The sequence below is a fragment of the Misgurnus anguillicaudatus genome, chromosome 17 (assembly GCF_027580225.2).
Source record: "Misgurnus anguillicaudatus chromosome 17, ASM2758022v2, whole genome shotgun sequence".
NCBI lineage: Eukaryota > Metazoa > Chordata > Actinopteri > Cypriniformes > Cobitidae > Misgurnus > Misgurnus anguillicaudatus.
This window is the reverse complement of record NC_073353.2, coordinates 18,873,600-18,898,171: the sequence shown is the minus strand read 5'-3', so window position 1 is coordinate 18,898,171 and position 24,572 is coordinate 18,873,600. Positions and strand designations below refer to the sequence as shown.

General features: G+C 39.2%; 1 protein-coding gene across 1 annotated transcript; it reads left to right on the top strand.

Moving 5' to 3' along the window:
* Window positions 1-1,056: 1,056 nt before the first annotated feature.
* Window positions 1,057-24,572, top strand: zmym2 (zinc finger, MYM-type 2). The gene is made up of 23 exons (XM_073855094.1): window positions 1,057-1,214; window positions 3,922-4,756; window positions 5,131-5,419; window positions 5,536-5,701; window positions 8,807-9,019; window positions 9,156-9,303; window positions 11,079-11,194; window positions 11,282-11,404; window positions 11,495-11,645; window positions 11,832-12,004; window positions 12,312-12,477; window positions 12,560-12,591; window positions 13,223-13,369; window positions 13,456-13,584; window positions 14,128-14,293; window positions 14,409-14,555; window positions 14,814-14,923; window positions 15,109-15,325; window positions 19,114-19,256; window positions 19,614-19,728; window positions 19,926-20,168; window positions 20,339-20,474; window positions 23,790-24,572. The coding sequence occupies exons 2-23, from the start codon at window positions 3,937-3,939 to the stop codon at window positions 23,968-23,970; spliced, it is 4,131 nt and encodes a 1,376-aa protein (XP_073711195.1). The 5' UTR covers window positions 1,057-1,214; window positions 3,922-3,936; the 3' UTR covers window positions 23,971-24,572.

Below are 24,572 nucleotides of genomic sequence, written 5' to 3'. Positions count from 1 at the left end.
GTTTGTGATTAACAAAAAATTATAATTGCCTCTATTTAAAATGAGACCACACCATTACAAATATTTTGAGCCATAGGCCTATTTCCTCTGTAAATGTACTAAACAGATATTTAGATATTTATATCTAAGAAAGAGATCACCGTTTCCTAGCAAAGACTAAATTAATGTACTGTAGTTGGTGACGTCATTGTGTGAAAACACGACTTCAAACCACTTTTATAATTATTTCCAATTTTGTGCACATTTAAAATTTAAGCAAAACTTTTCCATCAAACATGCATACGTTTATTTTTTTTATCTAACATCGTAGATGTATGAATTTGTCTTACAAACGTGTAACTACTTTTGTAACAGATCTTTTGTCAAAATAAAAGTCTGCAACCTCGTACAAAATGACCTAATCGAATGTATCATATCACGAATGTATCACATTATCGCATCTTAGTTTGATATATTATTGTGTTTCTTCTATCAAATAGTTGTGAACATGATTCCTAATGTTTAACTTGGCCCTTACGCAATGCAGTTCAGTCGCCATAATTCAGCACCTTTCAGTCCTCGTGCTGTTTACCTTATTTACATTGTAGCGTGTGCAAACTCGGAGGAAGTTCCACTAGATTAATTCGATTTTTTATACTGATGAAAATATGATAGCATACCGCTTAACTTAATAATAATAATTGATGTTATGTAGAAAACTTCTGTGGGATTTTTATAAAACCATTAACATTTTTTTCTTTTCAATTTGCTGTATTCGGTTGTTAATTTTGCTATCAACATTAAGTATATTAAAGCGTTCAAATTAATTTTATTATGATAGTCACTTAGTGAAATTCGCTATCAAATTTTGTTTTGCTAAACATATTTTAAGCAGGAAGCTGATTGGATAACTGAAGTGCTCTCGTATGTGACTTCACTAAACTGGCAAATAACTTAAACTGCATAATCAATGTAACAAAATAACATCTAAATAAGTGTCAACGTGTTTGAGAATAGTCGAAAAACAACCATTTAAATTGTTAAATAGCTAAACTATTGCCTAAATGTGGTGCGCGTGCACGTAAGCGCGAGCACGACACCGCGTGAGTAGCGAAGAACTCGCTGGCAGTATTCTCCTCCCACGCGCTTGGAACGTCCGTACGTTTTCACGCATGCGCGCCAGAATTTATGTCAAGGCACAAAAGTGGCGCTCTATCGTCTCCAGCTCTACTCCGGTAAGAATTTCTCTGGCGTTTTGATGCTGAACTGTGCATAATTGGCCAAAGTTTTAAGAACTATGTCCGGCGCGGAGCTTGAGCCGAGGAAAGCATCGGGGTCACCTGCGTTTGTGCATGAGGGTAATTTAACGAAGGAGAGGCTTTTTACCCCGCCTGAGATTTTCCCCCTTTCCGCCGTGGCAGGGTGCTGTTGCCTATGCTCGCGCGCATTGTTTCGTTCCCTCTCTAATGGCGGACATGAGGCAGTGCTACCCGCTGACTGAAGGGGGCAAAATTATTTGCCAATTAGCAAATATTGTTTGTTTTGTAGCTCATTAGTACTTGTGGTTTCAGGTTAACGCGCGACTGGCTAAACTTAAAAACGTGGCATATTTACTCAAATATTTGCGACTAAACACCTATAGGCGTTATAGTTGATGTTTGTTAGCTGTCCAGCGCCCCTACAGGATACCACAGGTATTGCCTTTTGATTGCTGGGGCAAACGCTCAGGGATAACTTCAATTAAATGATCACTCAAGTGTAGTAAGAGCGGGAAAGCTTAATAATTTTCTTAATAATCTAAATGGTAGTTCATAAGTATGGCTGAAACCATGTATGCGTTCAGAAGTGTTTGTTATGTCTGATAGGATAGGAACAGTCGTAATTGGTCGCTGTGTAATGTTTGAATATTACCTCTTTCAGAGTGCATAATTTGGAGTACCCGGATTTCTCCTCAATTTTGATTCGTGGATAACAACTTCTGACTATTTTTTGTTCACTACAATAACAATGGCGCAGTCTCGGAGGTTCTCCTCCCTCCAGTTCGCCGCTAATCCAATGGCTGCATGCGCCAGAGAGGCCGGGGGTGGGAGCAGAGCAGACACATGGTCCGGGGCTTTTGCGTGAAAACCGCAGAGCATTTTTTTTACGCAAAGACTCATTTGATGTAGTTTACGATGGTCCATCAGTCTTGATGGTTTATGTAACAAGTTTGTATCCCAATGGACCTCGCATTTCCTGAAAAGCCCATGAAACAGCGTGCTGACGTCGTTCTCCGGTTGCCTTGACAGCACGCGGATCGTGGTCGGGTGTGAGTGTGGATACGGAGGGGTCCAGTGTCAAGGGCACGGCCTACCGGTGCCCGAGTGGTATGAATCTCCCGTGAATTACTTCATGTTCCTAACTGTGACCTAAGAATCAGAGTTGTATGAATGATTCATTTTAGTGACCCTGTCAAATAAACATTGGTGTTGTGAACGCATCTAGCTCACAACGCAGACTTGGCACGTGCATGGCGCACATGCGTGTAGTTATATCACGCGTCAGTGTTGAATCAGACTTTTAACACTGCATAATAGTTTTTTGTCGGCAGCGTCCTGTTTCATGACATCAGCCTGCGAAAAAAACCCAACGATTGTGAAGTCTTGTGAATGAAGTCTTGACTTGTTTTGTAAAATATTTAATATTTAAGCATTTTATACGTCACGTTTGGTATGTAGAGAAATAGATCTTGTTGCATCATCATTAGGATCTTGATATATAGGGCATTCAGTGTCAAAGTCTGAAAGTGAACTGTAGCTCAATACATGGACAGTTCTGCATTGCAGTCTAGAGATTTGAAAGTCTCCAAGAAATCTAAATTTGAAGTGTTTTTTGTTTTAGTGTAAAAATTGTAGTCTTAAGGACACATATATTAGTGGAGGAGGAGATATTAGCATTATAAACGTATTGTCTCTCACCTTTGCCCATATGGATCAATGCTTTTTGATATTATTCTCCACTTCAGCTTCTTATTAGACTCCAAGGCTGTGAGGTAAACAAAATGCTTTTGTTTTGTTTATTTTTTAAATAGAGAGGGGCCCCTCACTATGTCCCACCTTAACTTCCTTTTTCAGTGGAAATGACATCAGCGCACCTGACAACCAAAAGTCTTTACATTTGGATTGGGCATAATATATTTGCAATCATGTGTTGCAACTTGCACTATTTAGCACTTGCAGTTTAATGGCTGTGCTCTGTTGCTCAGTCATCACAGCTTCTTCAAAGGGATCAATAGGTTTGTGTTGTCCCGACCCGCAGTGTTTCAAAATATTTGGTATGCGCTTGTTTGCTAATAGGTCGGCTAGGTTGTAAATATATAGTTTTTGATTAATGCAATGATTTAATATTGATAGACTATGCATTTAGTTATATTGTGATTGTTGTGCTCTGCACCATTATCCTAAATGGGTCACTTGTTGATGGGGCCTTGGCCTGTTTCCTCTGGCTCAAAAGTTGCTATTCATTTAGCTGGCCTTGGGTTTGAGTGAATGATGTTGTTGGCTTACTATTGGTTTCATGATTTTGATGAGTAGTTGACTTCAGATCTGGTCTACATGTTTTATGTAATAACTTTTTCTAATAATACAAAAAGGAATATGCAGTCATTAATCTAGACGTACATTGTTGTAATTTGATCTTGAGGTAATCCCTTGATCATCCCCTAATCAACCACATTAAAGCGTCTATTGCAAGGAGGAAGCCGCATATTCATTATGAGCATATGAGATGGGGCACCTTTGTCAAGAGACAGGATGAAAAATTGCCTGCTCTAGTACAACTGGTACTATTGCATAGAATATTTATTTATTATTAGTTTTCATTAACTCTTTTTTTATAATCCTAATTGATTTGTTTGTTTTGGTTCTTCAGATAACAGTGCCTTTATTATGTTTGTGTCAACAGGTGGTTGCCTAAGCAATGGATGGAGATTTGGAAGTCAGGGCAGATGTCGAGGAGGCGACCACAATCACAGGGGAGGACGAGGAGGGTCATATGGAAACCACACCCAGTACAGAGCCGACTCAATCTGTTGAAGAACAACAGACGGCACCAGACCTTCCCAAGACCTCAGAAGACAATGATGATGATGTGGTATTAGTAGAAGGGCCTCCTGCTCCCTCTCAGGGGAGAGTACTGCCCCCCAACACACCTGATGCTAACACACCTGCAGATACCCTGACCGCCACCAAAGACTGTGCAGAGCCGGCTACCACGGCAACAGCTTCTTCCAAGGCTCCCAGTCCACTCTCTTCTGCGGCTACAGCCACATCCACGACACCCAAGAGCCAGAGTGAGCCAATTGTGATTGACGATGAGGAGGATTCAGAGATCAAGGGTGCCTCCTCTTCTTCCCTCTGTCGCACTGACGTCGAGGACCCTCTGAGCAGCACTGAGCCTGATTCCGAAATCAAAATCGCTAGCGTTACCACATTGGGTGCAGAGTCTTCGGCCGTTACCATGGCGATGTCAACAGGTACGCCACTGTGTGCTCAAGAGGATACAAACCTCATGATCACAAATGTGACATCACTAAAGGATGAGGGTGGGGCAGCTGCAGCCAGGTTGGATGAGGGGATTGAGAATGGGCTCCAGATCAGCAGTGCATTCAGCCTAAACCCTGAAGCCCATCAGAACCAAGGTGCAGCCAGCAGACCTTCACCCACCTTCAACCCGGGACGCGTTAATGCTGCCAGCCAGCCTGTGCAGAATGGAGAAACAGGGACGCATCAGAGTTCTGGTAATTCTTTCACACGCTCCTGCAGTGTCATTCTTTATAAAAAACATGATGTACAACCTTATGTTTGTTTTTGTTTTACTGACAAGAAAATAGCATCTGTATTAGCTAAAGCATTGCACCATTATCCATAATGGATGCAGGAGTTGATACAACTAGAAAAGACGATACACTGAAAGATTACTGTTTTTAGAAAATTTCTTTTTAGTCAGACTCCAAGATACATTCATGTTTAAATAGTTTCAGGCCACATGCTTTTTGTTAGAAGGCCAGAAGCATTTTGCATTGCTGTCTAGTAATAAGGTGAATCATAATGTATATGACAGAGAACGAATTGATGGATGATGTGTGTGAGATTAAATATATTTTTTCTACAGATTCATGGATTTCCCAGTCGGCGTCTTTTCCTCGTAACCAGAAGCAGCCTGGAGTAGACTCGCCATCTCCTGCAGCTCCTCTCCCCAAACCACCCTGCCAGTCCTCCTCAGGATCCCAGCAGCCACAACGCACCATGAAAGTCACGTGCGCTAACTGTAAAAAGCCTTTGAAGAAGGGCCAGACCGCGTACCAGCGCAAGGGCTCATCCCACCTTTTCTGCTCGACTACCTGCCTGTCTGCCTTCTCCCACAAACCCACCCCCAAGAAGAGTTGCACCATGTGCAAGAAGTATGACTTTTATGAATTTCACAATGTCAACCTGTGTCTGAAATTTATAGTAATGATAAAAACACTTGATTATAATAATAACAATATTGTCTTTTGTGCTTTGATTTCTCTGTCAGAGACATTACTAATATGAAAGGTGGCACCATAGTGGCCCAGGTGGATTCAAGTGAGTCATTTCAGGAGTTCTGCAGTACCGGCTGTCTGGCATCTTATGAAAACAAACAGAATCCCCAAAAGAACCAACTGAAAACGAAATGTACCGTCTGTGGAATGCTCACTGAGGTCAGATATGCTCTGCTGTAACTTACTCAACATGTGAATTGCAAAGAACTGTCTATGAAGGAGCTGGGTTAAAATCCTAGGTTTTGCATTTTAGTTTAGGAGCAGGAAAGTTTTAATGACAAATTTTTACATAACATGCTTGTGCGCATTAAGGTTGCAGACCTGACTTATCTGCCATGCACAAAAAGTGTGTTAACGGAATAGTCTACTCATTTTCAATATTAAAATATGTTATTACCTTAACTAAGAATTGTTGATACATCCGTCTATCATCTGTGTGCGTGCACGTAAGCGCTGGAGCGCGCTGCGACGCTTCGATGGCGTTTGGCTTGGCCCCATTCATTCAGTGGTGCCATTTGGAGATGAGGTTGGGGGTGACCAAACGCATCAACGTTTTTCCTTTTTGAGACGAGTGGTTGTGCGAGCAAGTTTGGTGGTACAAAATAAAACGTAGCGCTTTTCTAAGCGGATTTAAAAGAGGAACTATATTTTATGGCATAATAGCACTTTTGGGAGTACTTCGACTCGGCGCAGTAACACCCTCCCTCTCCCATTATGAGAGTGAGAAGGGGAGCGGACTTTTCAGGCGAGTCGAAGTACTCCCAAAAGTGCTATTATGCCATAAAATATAGTTCCTCTTTTAAATCCGCTTAGAAAAGTGCTACGTTTTATTTTGTACCACCAAACTTGCTCGTATAACTACTCGTCTTAAATAGGAAAAACGTTGATGTGTTTGGTCACTTCTAACTTTATCTCTAAATGGTACCATTGAATGAATGGGGCTAAGCTAAATGCTATCGAAGTGTCGCAGCGCGCTCCAGCGTTTACGTGCACGCACACAGATGATAGAGGGATGTATCAACAATTCTTAGTTAAGGTAATAACTAGGGCTGTCAAAATTAACGCGTTAATCTCCGTTAATAAAATTAGTGGCGTTAAAATGAATTTGCGTTAACGCGTTAATAACGCGTTAACGCAAATTCATTTTAACGCCACTAATTTTATTAACGGAGATTAACGCAACGCGCAATTTCTGTTTGATCCTTGGTCCAGCCCATAGTTGAATGAACAGAGACGCAGTCGCAGACAAATGTGACTCTCTCTAAATGAGTAAAAGGTTTTCATAGAAATAAGAACATTAAGCAAATTGTCTACCAAATCCAATGCTCTAAATGCTCGTTGGACATCTGATATGATCTTTATTTATACGTCTGAGAGGTGTAACGTTACCGTCCTCCTAATGCTTAATCTAATACAAAGATGCGTCTCAATTCATTTTGGTTTCGCTTTTATGCATGACTTATAGACTGCAGGACTTGCTTGATGTTAAAAGAGTCATTAAGAGAGATAAAGTTCGGTACCTGATTAATGTTAAAGAGTTATTAAGAGCGACAAGACTCAAAAGCGATCCCCTCACGCTGACTGACTGATATCTGAAGCGCGTGCACACAGACGCGCGAGTGCGCGACCCGGATATATAGACATCTACACAAAATTACAGTTTTACAAATATCTGTTTTGATAAGAATTCACGCAGGTAGGCTCTATAATCTGTTATGTTTTAAGTAAATGTTTGGTTAACTGTTGGGTAAAACTATCTGATATGTAACATTATATTAGATCACTTAGATTTTAAGCAGTCTGTCTCAATGTCAATCAAACAAAAGGAAAAAAAGTTGAACATACATTGATGATGTTTTTGCTTTGTGTGTGCTAAATCTATTAGTTTTACCAGTGATTTTAAGGTATTGATGTGGTAATATAATGGATGTGGAAATGTTTGTGGTAATTTGACTCTTTCAACTTCAAACACGTTTAGTTCTGTCATATTTTGTTAACAAATCATGCATTGTTCTATGTTTTAATAGAGAATGTCAAAATATGAACAACTATTTTTTAAAAATTTGCTAATTCCGACTCAACTTGCCAGCACAGGTCACAAATGATGCAGCAGCAAACAAAAATGGAGAAAGAAAAATCTTCTGAAAGGAAAATTAATATACAAAACAATGGCTGGTGATTCTGTTAAAATGTAAACAGGCTGTTGTTAACATACATTTGCATAAAGCATCTATATATGTATATATGATTAGAATATTAAAAACCTGAAAAGTGTTAAATTAGGGTAAATTTAGAATGGATAAAAATGTGCGATTAATTTGCGATTAATCGCAGTTAACTCATGAAATCATGCGATTAATCTAGATTAATTTTTTAAATCTATTGACAGCCCTAGTAATAACATATTTTAATATTGAAAATGAGTAGACTATTCCTTTAACAATGTAAATATTTAGTTAAATGTTTGTTTGAGCCAATTCCTTAGTTTGTAACCTTAAAGGAAAACACCGCCGTTTTTCAATATTTTACTATGTTCTTACCTCAACTTTGACGAATTAATACATACCTATCTTTTTTAAAAATTAGAACTATATTGTATGGCGGAAGAGCACTTAGTTTGCAGCACTTTGACCTCGGCAGGCAGTAACATCATCACTCCTGACTACTCCTCTTTTTGCTCAAACTTACATCAATATTACTGCACCCGAAGTCGAAGTGCTGCAAACTAAGCGCTCTTACGCCATACAAAGTGGGTGCTAATAATAAAAACTGAATTAATGAATTAGTGAATTAATGAATCCTTGTATGGTAAAGGCTTGGATCATGATTAGTAATTGAGTTGCATTACTGAATGCTCCAAAGCCACATCCGCATGACTCGATTAATTTTTGCTTTACATATGTATAGCCACACATATTTAAAAGTACCGTAGAGGAGGAAGGATTGTCAAAATGTGTTCTCATTTATTACAATGTGTAATGTGAGTTTATTAGTACTTTTCCTGTTGAACACATCTATTGGTCTATTGTAAAATACGATTTTTAACCACCATTATGGTTGTACTGGATGTATCCAAGGGTGCAGACTTTTAGCCATGGTTACTACTGTGTCTACTGTATTTTTATGGGGTGTTCACTTTGGGAAGAGAATAAGAGACCATTTTCATTCTCAATTTGTTGTTTATGGTCTATGTATTATGTTTATCTAGAGCTGTTTAAAGAACAATGCATCATTTTAATGCAAATTTTATACCCTTTACTCCAGATTCGACATGAGGTGAGCTTCAAGAACGTAACCCACAAGATCTGCAGCGATGCATGCTTCAATCGTTACCGTATGGCTAATGGGCTCATCATGAACTGCTGTGAACAGTGTGGGAATTATCTGCCCAGTCGTGCCACAGCAAATCACTTTTTACTTATTGATGGTCAGCAGAAACGTTTTTGCTGTCAGAATTGCATCAGGGACTATAAACAGGTCAGTTACTCTTATTTAAAATCCTTGAAAGTCATTGTCGGCCAGCCATAGGCTCTATCAGTGAAAAATATCAGTGCCGAAAGATGAGATGTCTCTTTAGTTTATCGTAAATATCTGAATGACTTTCTTCCAATAGACTCATGGGAAGATGGTGCAGTGTAGTGGCTGCAAGGTGATGTGCAGATCAATAGATGGCACTCAGTGCATTGGGACAAATGGAGGCATGGAGACCTACTGCTCTACAGCCTGTATGACTAAGAGCAAATTTGCAGCTGCTGCACAGAGTAAGTAGATAAGCATAAGCGAATGCTGTCGTTTTTACCCTGCGGGGACGAAACTGACCACATTTGTGTTCTTCTGTGGCCCAAGTCAAATATAGATTTGTTTTTTATCAATTCAGTTGTTTATGCAAATGTTATAATTCATTTTATTTAATTATATAGTACATTTTGTATTAATAAGTTCAGCAATGTCGTTGGTAACCACAAACAGAAGAAATTACAATTATCTAGCCTTTCAAAGATGAAAGCCAGAATAACAGTTTTCAAGTCATGATAAAGAAAATGATTTCATTTTTGCAAATTTTAGCTCTGAATCAAGTGTCACACCAGGGTCTTGAAAATTATAGGCGACAGGAAGGGCCATAAGGAATATGCAGACTTTTTTTGCTTTTTCTGTAGAATTTGTTTTTTTGGAAAATTCGGCAGAATGATTTTAAATGTTTTAAAAAGATATTGGTGATTTTTAAGCTGTAAATATTTCAAAATTGCATGTAAAAAATTACTTTTTAAAGACTTAAAATGAAAATGAATACACCAAACCAATGAGTCCTCTGAATGAAACTAGACCAACATAAACCATGATAATGTGCATGTCAAGATAGAATTATAGTTTGTATATAAAATTACATTTATTATTGTTTATAGTGATATTATGGCAGGATAAAAAAAGCTTGTGGTGGTAATAGTTTCATCATAAATTTAGCACGTATCAAGATACTTTCATCATTTTTACAACGCAATGTAAACTTTATATTTAACATAACAAAAGCATTCGTCTTGTAAACGGATTTGAAATGATCATGTGCTGAAAGCTGACGCGTCACATAGACCAGTGTTTCCCAACCACTGTGCTGTGGCACACTAGTGTGCCATGACAGCTTGTTTGGTGTGCCGTGGAAAAATTTAAAATCACAACTGCGTGTGTCAATGTCATCAATTCCAGCCAGGATATAATCTTTGTGTTCATCAAAACAAGTGTACTTGCATTGAATGTGAGTTCTACATTTAATATAGTAAAATATTCCAGTTAAACAAGTCATTTAAGCATTGCAATAGAGGTTTGTGCATTTCTTTTAATGCTTTTTGGTATAGTGGTGTGCCGTATGATTTTTTTACTTATTAAAACTGTGCCATGGCAGAAAAAAGGTTGGGGAACACTGACATAGACTCCACAGTAAGTTTTATTTCATCTCAAATAGTTTAAATATCATTAAAAAAGTCACAGCAAACAGCACACACAGGGTTTATGTACTGCTTTTCAATGACGGCTCACAAACACGCATGTGTGCTTGTCAATGACGGGCATTAAATCCGCGGAATTCTGCTGAGTTTTTGGTTTGGGCCTGGCGATTGGGCCTAGACAGTCAGTTAAACATATCATAGTCGACGGAGCCGATGGTGTAGTGGACAGTGCTCTGACATATGGTGCAGATGCACTTCCGGCGACCTCGAGGTCCTTTGCCGATCCCATATCCCTCTCTTAACCCTGTACTTTCCTGTCGTCTCTTAATTACTGCCTATCAAATAAAGGCAAAATGGACCAAAAAAAAACATGTCGTAGTCAATATGGGGCAATAAAACGGATTTAGCTATTTTGTCCTTATTTGTACCACACTGACATCCATAGTTTTCCACATTCTATGATTTCTTACACATGCTCACCAACCTATTTGATCCACTTTGTCCCACAAGGAAGATGGATGAACACTCAGAAATTTGATGATACAGATGTATCAGATTTGAGAGAAGCACATGTTTGATCTTGTTTGTATTTGTAGGTACTGAGCCCTCATGTCACTTCTGTAAGAGAAATGGATTACCTCAGTATCAGGCAACTCTGCCTGAAGGGAAAGTTTTGAGTTTCTGCAGTTCACTGTGTGTCACCAAATTTCAGGTACTGAAATTTTCATGTGGGTGTATAGAATAGTTATGCTTTGTCTTTTATTTAGCTCCTGCATGATTTTGTTGTTCTTTCATTCAGAATGCCACCATCCAAACATCAGCCAATGGGCAGCTTCCTGCTTCAGCTCCCGAGAACATCCAGCTGAAATGTAACTACTGTCGTGGTTCCTTTAGTATGAAGCCAGAGGTTCTGGAGTGGGAGGTAGATATCAGTCATTCCCATTATATCATCAAGATTTAAATCATAAAGGTTGTGCGTGGCAAAAAGTGTAATCATAACTGATCTCTGCAGGATAAAGTTTATCAATTCTGCAGCAAGGCCTGTTGCGATGACTACAAGAAGCTCCACTGCATAGTGACGTTCTGCGAGTACTGTCAGGAGGAAAAGACACTTCACGAGTCTGTAAAGTTTTCCGGAGTAAAGAGGCCTTTCTGTAGTGAAGGTCATTATTTTGACTTCTATTCATGCTTTTTTTGACATGCATATTGTCCTGTGATTAAATCTATTGCTGTTCACATCATGATTTGTTGTGATTATATCTTTAGAGTATGAGGACAAATATATTAATCTCAAAGTTGACTTTATTTGAGCTGCTGTTTAGTGTCTCATTCTCACAATTCTTCTGCAGGTTGCAAGTTGCTCTTTAAGCAGGATTTCATTAGACGTCTGGGCCTAAAGTGTGTCACCTGCAACCACTGCACTCAGATGTGCAAGAAATCTGTCACCAAACAGATAGATGGGGTCAGCAGGGACTTCTGTAGCGAGACGTGTGCTAAGAAGTTTCATGACTGGTACTACAAGGTACGGGTGACCTTCATTCCTAATTTCATCATCTTGTTGCCATAAAACAGTTAAAGGCATAGAGCAGAGTGCATAAAATTATGCACTCACTAACTCGCTGCCTTTGCATCTTGGACGCGTTGTTTAGACATGTCTATATTCACTGAAAGTATCCAAAGCGCACAATAATCCATTGTACTCCGTTCGGTTCTTTACACCGAGTGCCTCCACAATGGCCGCGCATCCGGGTTACTGCCCAGAACGTGACGTCGGTGAAAACCCTCTACTGTGCTTTCAATCGCCTGTGTTTCTCTGCTTTGTCCACTAGGCGGCACGCTGTGACTGCTGTAAGGTACAGGGGAACCTGCTGGAGTCTGTGCAGTGGCGTGCAGAGATGAAGCACTTCTGCGACCAGCAGTGTCTCTTGAGATTTTACTGCCAACAGAATGAGCCCAACATGGCCACACAGAAAGGGCCTGAAAACATGGCTTTAGGTAAAATCCCAAAAATATGCATGTCTTGTTGCCTGTTAAATATAGTCATGTTTTAAAACAAAATCCTGTCTTATATTTGCAGAGCTTGGTGGAGCAACCCAAGCATCTAAGATGGTGAGTAGGTCATTGAATGTTTCCTAGTAAGTTTATCACAAAAAAATGACAAAAAGGCTATGAGCTCAAATGGGACATGTCATTAAAATCTGACTTTTTTATGTTTAAGTGCAATAATTGGGTCCCCTATGCGTCTATCAACCTAGAAAATGTGAAAAAGAACAACCCAGTAACCATTTTCTGCAAGCATGTGAAAAAATAGCTCATTGCAATTTGGCTCCCCTTGTGATGTCAGAGGGGGATAATACCATCCTTTAATCTGCACCATCCAACTACGGCACTGCCATTTACTGCAGAGATGAACTCATTTTCATTTAAAACGACACACCCAAAACGGGCACATTTTTGCTTACACCTACAAAGTGGCAATTTTAACATGTTATATTAAATTATCTATGGTATTTTGAGTTCAAACTTCACATGCATACTCTGGGGACACCAAATATTTATTTGACATCTTAAAAAAGTCTTGTGAAATGTCCCCTTTAAGAACATGATACTACCGATGCCAAGGTTTTTGGTTCAAATCCCAGGATATGCAAATTCTGATAACATGCACACTTGATCATGTTGGATGAAAGCATTTGCCAAATGTGTAAAAAGTATTTAAATGTTTTTATATCTTCTGCAGTCATTTACTCAGGGGCCTGTATCGTATGCTGGAGGAGGGATCCTGAAAGATGTGAAAAATAAAGCCGTGCTTTGTAAGCCGCTCACCTTAACTAAGGCCACCTACTGCAAACCCCACATGCAGAGCAAACCACTGCAGACAGATGAGCACCAGTGGCATTAAAAGTACAAATTCACAGTTTCCTTTGAAAACGTGGAGGATGACATGCTTTTTTTCTCTGTCTTTCAGATGAGGCAGATCTGGAGAAATCCAGCTCAGGAAAAGAATATGTTCCTGTCCCGATACCCGTTCCTGTTTATGTCCCTGTACCCATGAACCTCTACGCTCAGGCCACACCCACTCCTATTGCAATACCTATACCGGTAAGAGGCAGTCTGTCAATAAAAACTTTTTATCTTGTTAGGGCTTAGGGTTGGTTAGATACTGTAATAAGGTTTTAGTTTGCCTATGATGTCAGTCTCTAGTACCTTTGGTGTAGTTTTTGCTGTACTGTAGTTACTTTGCATTGACGTCTTAGGAAAGTTTTCTGAAATTTCTGTAGTCATTATTCTGACGACTTATTGTGCACATTGTCCTGTGATTAAATCTATTGCTGTTCACATCATGACCTGTTGTGATTATATCTTTAGAATATGAGGACGATGTACTCGCATAGGAGTTATATATATGAAAGTTATGTAAATGAAGATTTATCTGAAAGGCTTTTTATTGAGCATTCAGTCTCTTAAGGAGAAACTGTTTTATATATACCAGTTATTCTGGGATAGTTTTTTAATCACTTTTTTCAAAACATCCTCAATTGAACAAAAGAAACATGAGAATGGTTTGTAAATGATATATGATAAGAGAGCATGCACACATGGAAATGTTCCTCAATGCTCTGTGCCACATTGTGGTGACTCCAGGTGCCTGTGCCAGTGTTTTTGCCCACTACACTGGAGAACGCTGACCAAATTGTGAAGACCATCAATGAGCTGAAAGCCAAAGTGCTCCCTGACCAGAAGGACGTTGATATGATAGCAATGGATGAAATGATTGCAGAGATTGAAGATGAGAAACCAAACTGCTCGGGTAAGAACCAGTTGAAATGGGTACACATCAGGTGTACTTCTTGAACCTATTAATACTAGAACACCACAAATGTAGTATGCTTGTGAAAGCATCACTGTTTTCTGTTTTTCTTTAGATATCAAATGTGAAAAGGGCAGCAGTGAAGTGAAAGTTGAAAATGTAAAGCATGAAAATGGGGGCAGCAGCAGCAGTTCGGAGGAGGAAGAGGATGAGGAAGACAAGTATGAGCCAGATTTGGACCTGGAAAAAGATCTTCCACTAGGTACAGTACACACACTCGTTTTATTGACTTATCAAAATAAATTAAAATGTTCTGGGAGTCTGTGCCAAAACCTAGTGAACTGCTTTTGTTGTGACATTGCTGCCTTTTGAGATACTTTCTTTGAAGTGTCCTTTGGAGGAGGTAGTTTAGTGTATTAAATAAACCATCTGATCATGTTTATTTCAAAGTGTTTTCCTTTCTTAATTTCTTTGAACATAATTATCTCTACTAAAGATTTGTCGTTCTGGTTCGTTTCAGCATCAGAACCCATCCTGGTTGAGCGTCTGGATACAGATATGCTCTTTTCATTGTCTCCAGTCCTGCCGGAGGAGAAAGAAAAGACGCCTCGGCCCAGAACCAGGAGAAGGGTACAGTATAAATCCACCTTAGTAACAACACAAACAGTGCTGTCCTGTGATTAGAAAATCATTTGCTGTTCACATTCTGATGTGTAGTGATTGTTGAATTTTCTGTATGAGGCTGACGATTATGGTGTTTAATTTTTAGCGAAGACCACTGGTATGCTAATCTTTCTGACCTGCTGTTCCTTTAGGGCCAGAAGAGACGGCTAGTAGAGAATGAGTCTCCCTCGTCGTTGTCCTCATCACCAGCAATAGAGTCTACAGCTGCCGACAGTTCATTCCCATTAAACTCCAGGTATGGCTTAAATGCTTGGAGGAGGTGGGCCATGTCTGCAGCAGCATCACAGCCCAGCCAGTCCGCAGCATCAGAGTCCAGCGAGTCCGAAGGAAAGGAGAATCAGAAACAAGGTATTTAGTATACAGGGTGTCCGCGAATCCTTAAAGTCTTAAAACGTCTTAAATTCCGTAGTATGAAAATAAGGCCTTAATAAGCATTAAAATGTCTTAAATCTGCATATCAAAGGTCTTAAAATGTTGTCCAAACAACACTGTCAAGAAGATTGTAACTGTTTTATAAATGTTCGTCATGTGTCAGGGAAAACTGAATAGGTGGAATCTACGAAAGCACAAGTTTGCCGGGAGTTTGCTAAAGTGCGTGGACTGGGTATACGCAAATGGAGAAAAAGTGTGAGTTTTAGCTATAAGGAAGTGCACATTTAATGAAAACTGGTTACTTAACCCTGATTTTGCTCCGTGGTAAACACCAGTTAGCGTACGGGGTCCGTTGTTTATTTTGCAAGAAAGTTTTAAAACTCGGAACAGTGGGCATCAAAGCTTTAGTGTCACACATGCAATGTAAGAAACATAAAGGCGCTGCAGAAACCTGTTGAAAACACCCGGCATCTTTCAGTTCTGTTCTGTTGTGCCACCAGTAGTAGCCCTAAAGAGCACCACGGCATGCAAAACATCTGCATCAGCAGCTTTAAGCACCACGGCTTCTGCTCCATCAGACATCCGATCCACGCTTAGCTCCACTGTCAACGAAGCCTGTCTTCTTTTTCTCTTTTAATGGCGATTGGTATCTAGCTTATAGGTGCATCAGCGCCCCCTCTGGCCCGGAGGGTGGATCTGACAATAGGCCTACTACATTCTATTTCCCTTACTCCTGGTCTCATCAATTTAATTATTTCTATTTCTGCCATAAAATATTTCACTGTCATTGTTTTGTCTCAAGATGCACACAAGTAATGTATTTTGTAAGTTATATTTTTAAAAAGCTACTTAACGTCCTAGTCCTGGATTAATCTAAACTCTATCTGGGTAACCACACCTAATATTTTAACATTGTTGTTACATAAAACCATGTGTTTATTCTTGATACATTATTTGAACAAATTATTATTGTCTCATCATTATTGTCATCGTAAATGCTTTTGCCCATTTAGCTCTATTTTTATTACCAAAAAGTATCAGATTACTTGATCATCATCATTTACCAAAATTACTGTTAGTGAAACCCTTAAATTGGTTAAAACATTTTAAAATAATGGGATTTTAATTAATTATAATTTAAGGTGAAAAACTGGTAATATCAGCAAAGTGTAAACATTTTGTCTAATCTTATTCTCGTGAACCCAATCTCGTTTCATCTTGTGGAGCAAGTGTCTTGTCACACCTCTAGAAAATACATCTTGTTTTTTGTCATGAAAAAAACAACAACACACGGATGCATGCACACTGGACTATAAAATTGGACTTCATTGTCGTGATATAGGTCTTAAATTTCATTCATTATGGTCTTAAAAAGGTCTTAAAAAGTCTTAAATTAGACTTAATGAAACCTGCAGAAACCCTGGTATAAATAATCTACTCGCCAACATACCTTCTGGCCTTTTCACAAACAAGGCTTAGATTTAAGGGATAGTTCATCCAAAAATGAAAATTGTGTCATTTTCTCACTCTCATGTTGTTACAAACCTGTATAAAAAAATTTTTTCTGATAAACACGAAGAAAGATATTTTGAGGAATGCTAGTAACCAAGCTGATCATGAGAGTAAGTAAATAATGAATTTTCATTTTTGGGTGAACTATCCCTTTAAAGGGACATTCTACTTTTTTTTAAAAACTATGCTCATTTTCTAGCTCTCCTAGAGTTAAACACATTTATTTTTTACCGTTTTGTAATCCATTCAGCTGATCTCCGGGTCTAGCGCTAACACGTTTAGCATAGCTTAGCACAATTCATTGAATCAGATTAGACCATTAGCATCACCCTAAAAAAATAACCAAAGAGTTTGGATTTTTTTCCTATTTAAAACTTGACTCTTCTGTTATTACAACATATACTAAGACTGACAGAAAATTAACGTGGCTGCGGGAGGCGCAATGATGTTGCACAGTGCCCGAAAATAGTCCCCTTAGTGACTTTCAATGGCAGGGGACTATTTTCGGGCACTGCGTAATATCATTGCACCGCCTGCAGCCATGTTATGGCAGCAAAGTCCTTGATTATAACAGCAGAGTGAGAGTGTGGTTCCTAATCATATCTGCCTAGAAAATCACAACTTTTAATAGACAACAACACATAGACAACAACAATATAAACTTGATATTCACCACAGGGGAACTTTTAAGCTTTGTCTGTGAAACTGGGCTTTTAACTTTCTTTGTTTGGTTTGATCCATCTGGCTTTACAGTTTCAGGTCTGTTTAGAGGATTTGGCTTGGTTTAACGTGCTCAGTGATTATAACTTTATTGCTGTTCACATTCTGAAACATTTGTGTTGACAGTTTTGAGTTATGAGGGCACACGTTCAATATTTTTATTGTTTATGTCTGCGGTGATGATAGGATGACTTTGGTATAAACTCACATGTTTGTACTTTGCTTAAAATAAGCAAGTGCCTAACAGTAGCCTTAAAGGAATATTCCATTTTCTTAAAAGAAAAATCCAGATAATTTACTCACCACCATGTCATCCAAAATATTGATGTCCTTCTTTGTTCAGTCCAGAAGAAATTATGTTTTTTGAAGAAAACATTGCAGAATTTTTCTCATTTTAATGGACTTTAATAGAACCCAACATTTAATACTTAACTAAACACGTAACAGTTTTTTTCAACGAAGTTTCAAAGGACTATAAACAATCCCAAACGAGGCATAAGGGTCTTATCTAGCGAAACGATTGTCATTTTTGACAAGAAAAATAAAAAATATATACTTTTAAACCACAATTTTTCGTCAAGGTCCGGTCCAGCGCGACCTAACGTAAATGCGTAGTGACGTAGGGAGGTCACGTGTTACATATATAAAACGCACATTTGCGGACCATTTAAAACAACAAACTGCCACAAAGATGTTAATTAGTATCAGTTGACATACAACAACGTAGGAACGGTCCTCTTTCTCAACACACGTAAACACTGGGGCGGAGTTTCGCGTTCGTCCTCTGTGACCTCTTGACGTGATGACGTATTGCGGTGACGTAGTGGGGTCAGCTGGCGCATCACGACCGGGTCTACACGACGAGAAGTTGTGCTTTAAAAGTGTATATTTGTTATTTTTATTGTCAAAAATGACAATCGTTTCGCTAGATAAGACCCTTATGCCTCGTTTGGGATTGTTTATAGTCCTTTGCAACTCCGTTGAAAAAAACTGTTAAGTGTTGAATTAAGTATTAAAGCAACACTATGTAGTTTCCATGTAAAAATGACTTACAGCTCCCCCATGTGGTTGAAAAGCGCAACAGTGCCAGGTATCAGACACTCTTCTGCAGGCAGGGGGAGGGGCGGGGCTGTGTGCTCTACCCTCCACTGCCACTTTCAGAGTGTGCTTGAAGTAGCTAGGAGGTTGCTCAGGTTGCAGCAACAGTACAATTTGTCCAGTTAAAAGTTGTTCTATCACTGAAATAATTTTAGAGACATTATTTAAAGGTCAAAAAACGACATAGTGTTGCTTTAAATGTTGGGTTCCACCAAAGTCCATCAAAACTAGAAAAATTCTGCAATGCTTTCCTCAAAAAACACAATTTCCTCTCGACCGAACAAAGAAAGACATCAACACCCTGGATGACATGGTGGTGAGCAAACCATCCGGATTTTTCCCCCAAGAAAATGGACTAATCCTTTAAGGTGAGCACTTAAAAAAAAATTCTCAGGACGGATGTTGAACTGAAGTATTTGTGTTTCTCCTGACAGTTCGTTTAAAAGGCAGTCTTTTGTCTCTGAGCCCGGCAGAGCTAAATCAGTCTTTGTCAAGCTTCGTCAAAGAAGTACGTCGACCTAACGGCGAGCGCTATGCTCCAGACAGCATCCTGTACCTGTGTCTCAGCATTCAGAAGGTGAGATGATCACGGGCATGGGTTAAATGCAAAGGGTCACGTTTTGAGTATAAGCTACTGTACTTGACAAAACATGTCACACTCACTTGTTCAATGTTTTACATATTACTTGCTTTTTAATTTAAAGTTTGAGGTTGACTAAATCCTAAGGTGCAGAGTTGTTCAATCCTAACCTGAACAGTGTCCAATGATTATAACATTTGCTGTTCACATTCTGAAATATGGTGTTGACACTTTTATTATGAGGACACGTCAGAGAGCGATGTACTGTACCTGATCACCTGGTCTTTTATTCAAGGCATGCATCCTGCTTTGCTCTGGCTTTGTTTTTCTCTTAAATTTGTGGGTGTTTTGTAGCATTTGCAGAACAAGGGACGGACAGATGACCTGTTTGGTGATCCGCCGTACGACATGTTTGGGGAAGAATTGAACAAGATTCTCAAAGACTGGCAGCCCAGCGTTCTTCCTGATGGTAGGTGCCACCCTTAAAAGATGCCAGTTTGTAATGTTGAAGTGCCCTGTGATTATAACTTGCTGTTCACATCCTGAAACATGGTGTTGACTCAATCCAACTATGAGGACATTTCACACATGCACTAAACTGCTTGATGCATAGTTACGTTTTGTCATCATTGATACAGTGTTAGGGTCTTGTGGTCTTGTGTTAAGGTTCTCAGTGGGGCCGTGTTGAAGAACAGTGTCTATGGAGCAGCGGGCAGCTTGGAGAGCAGACGCCTTCCGTCCTACTCAGATCTGTCCTCTATCTCAACACTAAATACTTTGGACTCCGAACCGTCGAACAGCACTTACGCCTCTCCTTTGGAAATGTCTACGGCCCAAGCAGTTCCAAACCACACAGCCACGACACCAACGTGTGCATACGAATCCCATCCATCTCACATGAGGCGAACGGTGCGTTTACAGCAACATCAAATCATTTTTTAAAATATGTTATTGTCAGGTTTCTTTTTTATTATACACATTTTTTAATTCATGCCTGATGCATCAATGAGTGTTTAGCTGTTTGGTGTCAAGGTATTTTTGTCTTTCAGATGCTAAAACATATCTATTGTTTTACACAGAGCACACAGGAAGTAAAAGACGGCGTAAAGATGACTGTGACTCAAACTTTGAGGCGGACAGTGCTTCAGGAGATTCTGATCGCTGTCCTGTTAAGAAACACGAGTGCCGGCTGTATGAGCTTTATTTATCAAAGTGGTGAGTTTAGGAATTAAAACATTTCGGTTATGCAGTGACTACACAGAATAACACTTTGTGTATAAAGATGGTATGCTATTGTGTTGTTTTGAATGTAGAGGTTAAATATAAACATAAAAACCATTATTATGTATATAGTTTTGGCTCTGAAATCTGATTGGATGTGCCTGCGTTGAATGAGTTTCAACTCATTAGATGTGCTTTGTTCAAAACCATGTTCAAATGCAGTTAAACAAACATAAATTCAGTGAGAGACTAAACAAGCTCTTCAAAGACGGTCAAACAAGCATTTTTTTTTCTAATAGTAGTAGTAGTACCAACACACTGCTAGAATTTAAAGTCTGGTAAATTGATTGTAGTATTGTAAAAAAAAAAAAACACACAAATGTCCAGTGATTATAACGATTGCTGTTCACATTCTGAAAATGATGTTGACTCAATCCAACTATGAGGACATTTTAACACAAATTGATTTGATAATTGTTACAGGGGTCATCCCCTGTTTTGTGTATGTCTGGGGGGGTATTTAAATGAGCAAAATTGTGAGGTCACATTATATGTCCCAGCAAGCAATAACAGAGACATTGAAATAACTGCTTATTATAAACTAAATATAGTCTGGCTATGAGTAACCCCTCTTTTACCCTAAATAATCTTGAATTTGGTAACATGGTAACTTGCAAGATGGTGTACAATATTTCATCATTTAAGCAAAGTCAACTGGTGTTTGGAGTGTTTGCTCTCATTTCTTTTACATGTATGCATCGTTTATTCTGGGGCTATGGTTAGACGTCTATTAGACTTTCGCTGACAACACAAATTTTGCCTTGTTTTAGCCAAAATTGCTTGCAGGACAAAGGCGTAAATGGGTTTGTTTGACTTTGAGGCGTCACAAGAACCGACAGGTAGATACAGAGAAACCATACAGAGGGATCTGCCTTTGAAATGCTCTCACAGTATTTTCATGTCATCCTCCTGTCAGTCTATGAGGCGCCACAAAGTCGAACACACCTAAAAGTTGGCTTTGAGATTTGAGCTGCAACTTTGCAGATGCTAAAAGTTGTAGCAACTAAAATAGGACCTCTTTAATATCAACTAGGGATGCACCGATATGGAAATTTTGGCCGATACCAATAACCGATAACTCTTTATATTTGGGGGACAGTAACCGATATATATCATGATCAGCCGATACCAATTCCACTACAGATTCTTCAAGCTGATATGCAAGCTCTTTGACTGTAACTGTTCAAATTTTTCCTAGATAAAGTAATATTACAGATGTTGACTTTGTTATACCCAATTACTGCAAATAATATATTATTGTTTTAATAGAGAATCAAAAAATGAGCTCAACAAATATTTCTTCTGCAAAGAGAAATTTAATATGCCTTTTAAAAAGGTTTATGTCTCTAAAAGTAATAAAAATAAAACACTTCACAGTCTTTACTGTATGAATTAAATATACACGCATTCATATAAAGTACAACAGTTCTTCATTAAAGAGCAGAAAGTGATTTTATGAAGACATGAATTAGGTTACTGTAGCTTTAAGTCGTGAGCGAGATCACTCTATTTACGTGCACTGATGACAGGCTGGTTTGTGGGCGCGCGTCAGGTGTACACCGACAAGAGCAGCTGTGAGGAAAATGAATATTTAAACTATTAAAACTTTAAAAACGCATGCAAATAATAAACCTTCGGCATGAGGATGCAATTGTCTAGATATGTGTTGTATATGCTGTTTGATTGGGATGTGAAGACGCGTCGCATTGTAAGGACCGGAGCGCATCCTCATAGAAAATACACATAAATCTGTATAGGCAAAGAGAGTAATTCAAATCTGCACATCGCAGCGGTTATAAAAGTCCTCGCACTGCATAAAAACAATCTCTAATTGCAGTCGCATTCTGGAGCCTTATGATGACAAAAGTAAACCGAAAGAGAGGGTTATGAGATCTGCAAATTTAGCGAGTACCGATCGAGTCCTTCAATGTCGTTATCGGCCAATACTAATCTGTGGCCGATTGATCGGAACATCCCTAGTAGTGATAAACCGATATATTGCCGTGGCTGGTATTTGGATTACATTTTTTTATTTGCATCAGTTGATAAGTTTGTTTAATTGGCCAATAAATTTTTCTGTCCCTTAATGTTGGGCGATATGCCTCATTTTGAGATCGTCCTATCGTCAGCCTGTGAGATTGCCAATACACAATAGTATCGAGGAGTGAGGCAGCAGTTTTCTCGTTTATTTATTTGTTCGTTTTTTTACTCGTTTATGTCAAGTCCCTTGATTGATAGACAAAAAGAAGCAAGGGCAACACTGTCATGACCGCAACCTTCTTAAAACTGATGCCATTAATCCGAGTGTGGAAAAGCCCAGGCACTCAAAAATGTCCTGCATGCCAGGGAGTGGGAGCAACACACTCACTGATTTTAACCCTTTGCACGCTAACAACCTCCCTAGTACAAGAAAAGTCAGAGCTGCACGTGTTACAAGCTCATGTGCGAGGAAGAGTCCGAATCATGCGGATTACAGAAGGAGTCCATGCCACGTGCATTCAGGTCTGAGCAAGAGTACAAGATGCTTGCATTAAGTCCAGGTGCATAAGAGAAGGAAATCTGTCCGCGTTACAAGCTCTTTAGCGTACAGTGAAACCCACAAACCCTCTGATGCAAGGAAAAGCACGCAAATGCAGATGTTAATGTGAAACTATTATAATAGTAATACCCATCGCCAACTATCGTCATGAAAGCCTGCTATTGGCGATATGCCAGACGATCGTCAATACACGATTCTATCGGCACAACCCTACTGTCCCTTAATTTAGTTGCTCCTAATACAAAACCACTCGGATGTAAAGCCAGCATTTGGCATTATTCACCTATTATAACACACATTATGCTGTTACGTCATGCAGCAAACTCTTAAAAAAATTAAACTGCCCTGAGGTGTCAGATCTGCAGGTTGTGTCTTATATAAAAAAAATCTGCACTATAAATGCAATTTTTTTGTGTCCCATTTACTGTAATTGCATTTATGTTATATCGGTCTCATACTGGCCAATCTGCCACATTGCTTTCTCAAAAACTGCATCGTCCATTAAAAATCTAAATCAGTCAACCACTTGTTGCTAGGCAACCATAAATGGCCTACAATTAGGCTAACCACCATTACTTGGCATCCATAATTTAATTTTTTATTGCTGGTAATTTATCTTTTATTGCTATTGTGTCTCTCTTACTGAAGCAACATTTTTTTTGTGTTCCGATTTTCACACACCTGACCTCTGTCTTTCGCTCTCTCTTTAGCCCAGAGTCTGTGAGGCAGAGGACAGATTATTTTTACATGAAGCCCGAAGACTCTGTTTCCTTGGACAGTCCGCTGTGGTTTAGCTCGACTCCTCTAGAGAAGAGTGCGCTGGCTCGGCTCTTGACTCAAATGTTGCTGGTCCGAGAGATTTATAAAGAGAACCAGCACGAAGAGGACTGAGTCTAGATGCCTGTGCACTGAGAACTTCTTACTATGCTATCAATACACCCTGTGCATCACAGACAAGCTGCTTTCCAAGTCATACCCTGTCACTCTCCCTTTAAACACACTGCTCCCGGTACAGCTATGAAATGATGTGCGGATGGATATTACGGTGGGATTATGCTGATTCAAATCAGTCTTCCCAGAGGACCCTGACTCTGATAGGACTACAGGTTTTCCAGAAACGCCACCTACAGGATGCTGCTCTCTGTCTTCTCCTCCTTTTGTTTAGTTTTTGCTTTGTTTTTTTAAAATCTGTTAAAAACTTTAGTTTATGTAGCATTTCTTGTGAGGCCGATGTGGTCTGTAAATAATTCTGAGCAAAGTCTGGTTGCAGGACGGTGGGGGACGTGAAGAAGTTGAGGATTCTCTTTATCCTCCCTTACTTGGACCCAACAAAGCTTTCGGAAGATAAAATGTATTTATTGTTGTTGATTTGATGCATCAAGAGAGAGTCTGTGATTTTTCTAACAGTAGGGCAGGGTGTGTGCTGGACGCTGTGCCATGTGTGCAATTTCTCTGGCCTACCATAAGAGCATTAAACTTGCTGCAGCCCCAGA